Source organism: Stegastes partitus, unplaced genomic scaffold, assembly GCF_000690725.1.
Source record: "Stegastes partitus isolate 25-593 unplaced genomic scaffold, Stegastes_partitus-1.0.2 Scaffold1526, whole genome shotgun sequence".
Taxonomy (NCBI): Eukaryota; Metazoa; Chordata; class Actinopteri; family Pomacentridae; genus Stegastes; species Stegastes partitus.
In genome coordinates this window covers 139,793-143,113 of record NW_007579257.1, presented here as the reverse complement: position 1 = coordinate 143,113, position 3,321 = coordinate 139,793, and the positions used below count along the sequence as shown (strand labels likewise).

Sequence of the window (3,321 nt, the reverse complement as noted above, 5' to 3'; positions counted from 1 at the left end):
GCTACACCAGCTTTCCTGTGACTTCCTGCCCCAGCGTGTAGTCAGACTGTTTGCTTCCTGTCAGGCTGTCGGCCGGTCTCCTCCGCCAGGCCACCTACACCACCACCCGTCTGGGGATCTACACCATCCTGTTTGAGAAGATGACCAGCGCTGACGGCCGACCGCCCAACTTCCTTCTGAAGGTTGGAGGTTCTCCACCGCCGTCGGTCCCCTCAGACCGCCGTGTTACACCCCCCTGGTTTCCTTAGTTAGACCGGTTTTAGACTGGGGTTAGTCTGGTTCTAGACTCTGTTTTAGATTGGATTTGTAATACTAGGTGTGGGTTTAGACTGGGTTTAAAGACTGGGTTTTAGACATGGGTACAAAATGGTGTTTAGATTGGCTTTGAAGTTTTATTAGACGCAGGTTTAGACTTGGTTTTAGACTGGGTTTAAACTGGGTTTAGACTTGGTAGTAAACTGGTTTTGGACCTGGTGCTGGATTGTGTTCAGACTGGGTTTAAAGCTTGGTAGGAGACTAGTTTTCGACTTGGATTTAAACTGGTTCCAGGCTAGATTATAGTGCTGTTTAACTGGTGTGAACTGGTTTTAGACTGGTTTTAACCGGGTTCAGGCGTTGATTGAACTGGTTTGCCTGGTGTTGTGCTGCTCAGTAACTGTGGCTCCCCCTGCAGGCTCTGATCGGTATGACAGCCGGAGCCACAGGAGCGTTTGTGGGAACTCCAGCAGAGGTCGCTCTGATCAGGATGACGGCCGACGGACGGTGAGACCGGTTGATTGATGACTGACTGATTGATGATTGATTGATTGTTTATTTATTGGCTGAGCTGCTTGTGTGCTGCAGGCTGCCTCCCGACCAGAGGAGGGGCTACACCAACGTGTTCAACGCCCTCGCCCGCATCACCCGGGAGGAAGGCGTGGCCACGCTGTGGAGGGTGAGCTGCACCTCCATCACCTCCTCCTCCACCTTTAGCTGCATCACCTGACCAGTGCACACAGATCCATAGAATAACTCCAGGACAAAGACAGAACGTGTTAATGATCAACTACACAACAAAAGAGAAAAGAACATCTGAACCTGTGGTACCACCCACACTGTGTGGCTGCGTTGCTGACGTTGTGCCGTGTTCTGACCCGTCTCTGTCCCTGTGCTTGTGCCGTCCAGGGCTGTGTTCCCACCATGGCCCGAGCGGTGGTGGTCAACGCTGCCCAGCTGGCCTCCTACTCTCAGTCCAAGCAGGCGCTGCTCGACTCAGGTATGATCCCCCTGCAGCAGGTCCCATCGCTGGTGGGCCTGGTGCTGCAGAACAGAGACTTTCTGACGGTCCTTGAATGTGACACGCATGAAAACCAGTCTGAGCTGAACGCTGGGACATTCATCAGAACCTCTACACAGTTATTCTAAGGTTCTCCAGAAATAAACCGTTAGCTAGAACCAGATCCTGTAGAACCAGAACCTTCCTGGTTCTGACCCTGTAGAACCAGAACCTTCCTCCCTCCATGGAGATAGTTCAACATCTGCAGGACGAGGAGACAACATGAGCTCCAGGTTTAACATCTGGAGACCTGTTGGTTCTGGTTCTTACCCGTTAGTAGAACAGTCCAAGCGGTCCCGTAGTGGTTCTGACTGTCTGCAGAGCCACACTGAGGTAACTGAGCAGCTGTTCTGCCTGCTGGTGCTTTCAGGGTACTTCGGTGACGACATCCTGTGCCACTTCTGTGCCAGTATGATCAGCGGCCTGGTGACCACGGCGGCCTCCATGCCCGTCGACATCGTGAAGACCAGGTGAGAGGAGCAGCGAGCAGAAGGCATCCAGGTGAAGGCCACAATGTGTCATGACTCTGAGCGTGTGTTTGTGTGTCGGGCAGGATCCAGAACATGAGGATGATCGACGGGAAGCCCGAGTACAAGAACGGCTTGGTGAGTGGCTTCCTCCATCCTGAGAGTCCAGCAGCGTGACTGGTCACAGGAGGGACTCCTGTGACCAGTAACGCTGCTGGACTCCTGCTCCTCAGGGCTGGGACGGGACACGTCTTCATAGAAATAGGAAAATACTTCACTGTGTTTTTGAAAGGAGGTTTTATGACGGTTAACCTCAAACTCTGCCTTGAGCTGTTCCTTCAGGTTCCCTCCACAGACACCAGGTTTGTCCTTCAGACTTGTTCTTAGGCGTTGGTCTTCAGCCAGCAGCTCAGACTGTGGAGGACCTGCAGCTCCACCTGAAGCCTCTCAGCCTGGTCACAGCAGCCACTGCACGTAGCAGCGCTTTCATTTAGAAGTTACTTCAGCCTCACGACTTTTTACAGAAACGTTTTCCTGTTAGAACTGTTTCCAGAGCTGGTGGGATCTTGGTCTGCAGCTCTGGACCATCTTTTCCAGAACCGTTCCAGTACAAACTTCAGACCGTCTCCTGACACTTGACTTGTTTTTGATCTGGAACTTCTTCCTGAACTTTTTCTCCACATGTTTTCCAGAACCGCTGCAGCCGAGCGCACACAGCTTTCTGTGGAGCGACCACAGCTTGTTATTCAGCCGTCTCCAGAGATTTGGCTTTTTGTTTCACCTGAAACTAGACCTGTTTGTGTGGTGTTAGGCTTCCAGAACTGTTGGTCTGGCTATGAACTTCCAGAGCTGTTGTTCTGGCTGTGAACTTCCAGAACTGTTGGTCTGGCTGTGAACTTCCAGAACTGAGGCGCTGTCGGTGTGAACGCTTCCCCCACAGCGCCTCTCACAGCTGCTTCCTGACATGGTTCTGGACTGTGTGGCGTTCAGGCACCACCGAGTCCTGAGCTTGTGTTGACGTTGTGTGTGTGTGTCTGTGTTGTGTTGTGTGTGTTGCTCCTGCAGGAGGTGCTGATGCGTGTGGTGGGCTCTGAGGGCTTCTTCTCTCTGTGGAAGGGCTTCACTCCGTACTACGCCCGGCTCGGACCGCACACCGTCCTCACCTTCATCTTCCTGGAGCAGATGAACCGTCTGTACAAGACCTACGTCCTGGACCGCTGACACACAACAACAACAACACAACAGCAACACAACATACCACCACACAGCAACACAACAACAACATAACAACACAACAATGCACCATAGCAAACAACACAACAACACAACACGAGGACTGTCGCACAAACCTCGGCAGCGTCACCGTTTGAACCAGCAGTGTTTTATGGACTGTTCCTTTAATGGCGTCGGGCCGTGCCAGGTCTCAGCCCCCCCCCGCTGCCGGACATGGTACGGTCCAGCGCTCTGTTTTAAAGCTGGCTTCTTTTTGTAAAGAGAAGAGTGTAAAATAATGTAGTCATTAATATTAATAATAATATG

The 3,321-nt window shown here is 52.1% G+C and overlaps 1 protein-coding gene across 1 annotated transcript in view; it reads left to right on the top strand.

Moving 5' to 3' along the window:
• Window positions 1-3,061, top strand: part of slc25a11 (solute carrier family 25 member 11) — an 8,812-nt gene extending 5,751 nt beyond the window's left edge. The window contains exons 3-9 of the mRNA XM_008300335.1: window positions 65-182; window positions 674-762; window positions 844-934; window positions 1,165-1,255; window positions 1,686-1,785; window positions 1,869-1,920; window positions 2,848-3,061. Of these exons, the coding sequence (XP_008298557.1) occupies window positions 65-182; window positions 674-762; window positions 844-934; window positions 1,165-1,255; window positions 1,686-1,785; window positions 1,869-1,920; window positions 2,848-3,003 (697 nt within the window). The 3' untranslated portion in view covers window positions 3,004-3,061. The remainder of the gene's footprint in view (window positions 1-64; window positions 183-673; window positions 763-843; window positions 935-1,164; window positions 1,256-1,685; window positions 1,786-1,868; window positions 1,921-2,847) is intronic.
• Window positions 3,062-3,321: the final 260 nt, after the last annotated feature.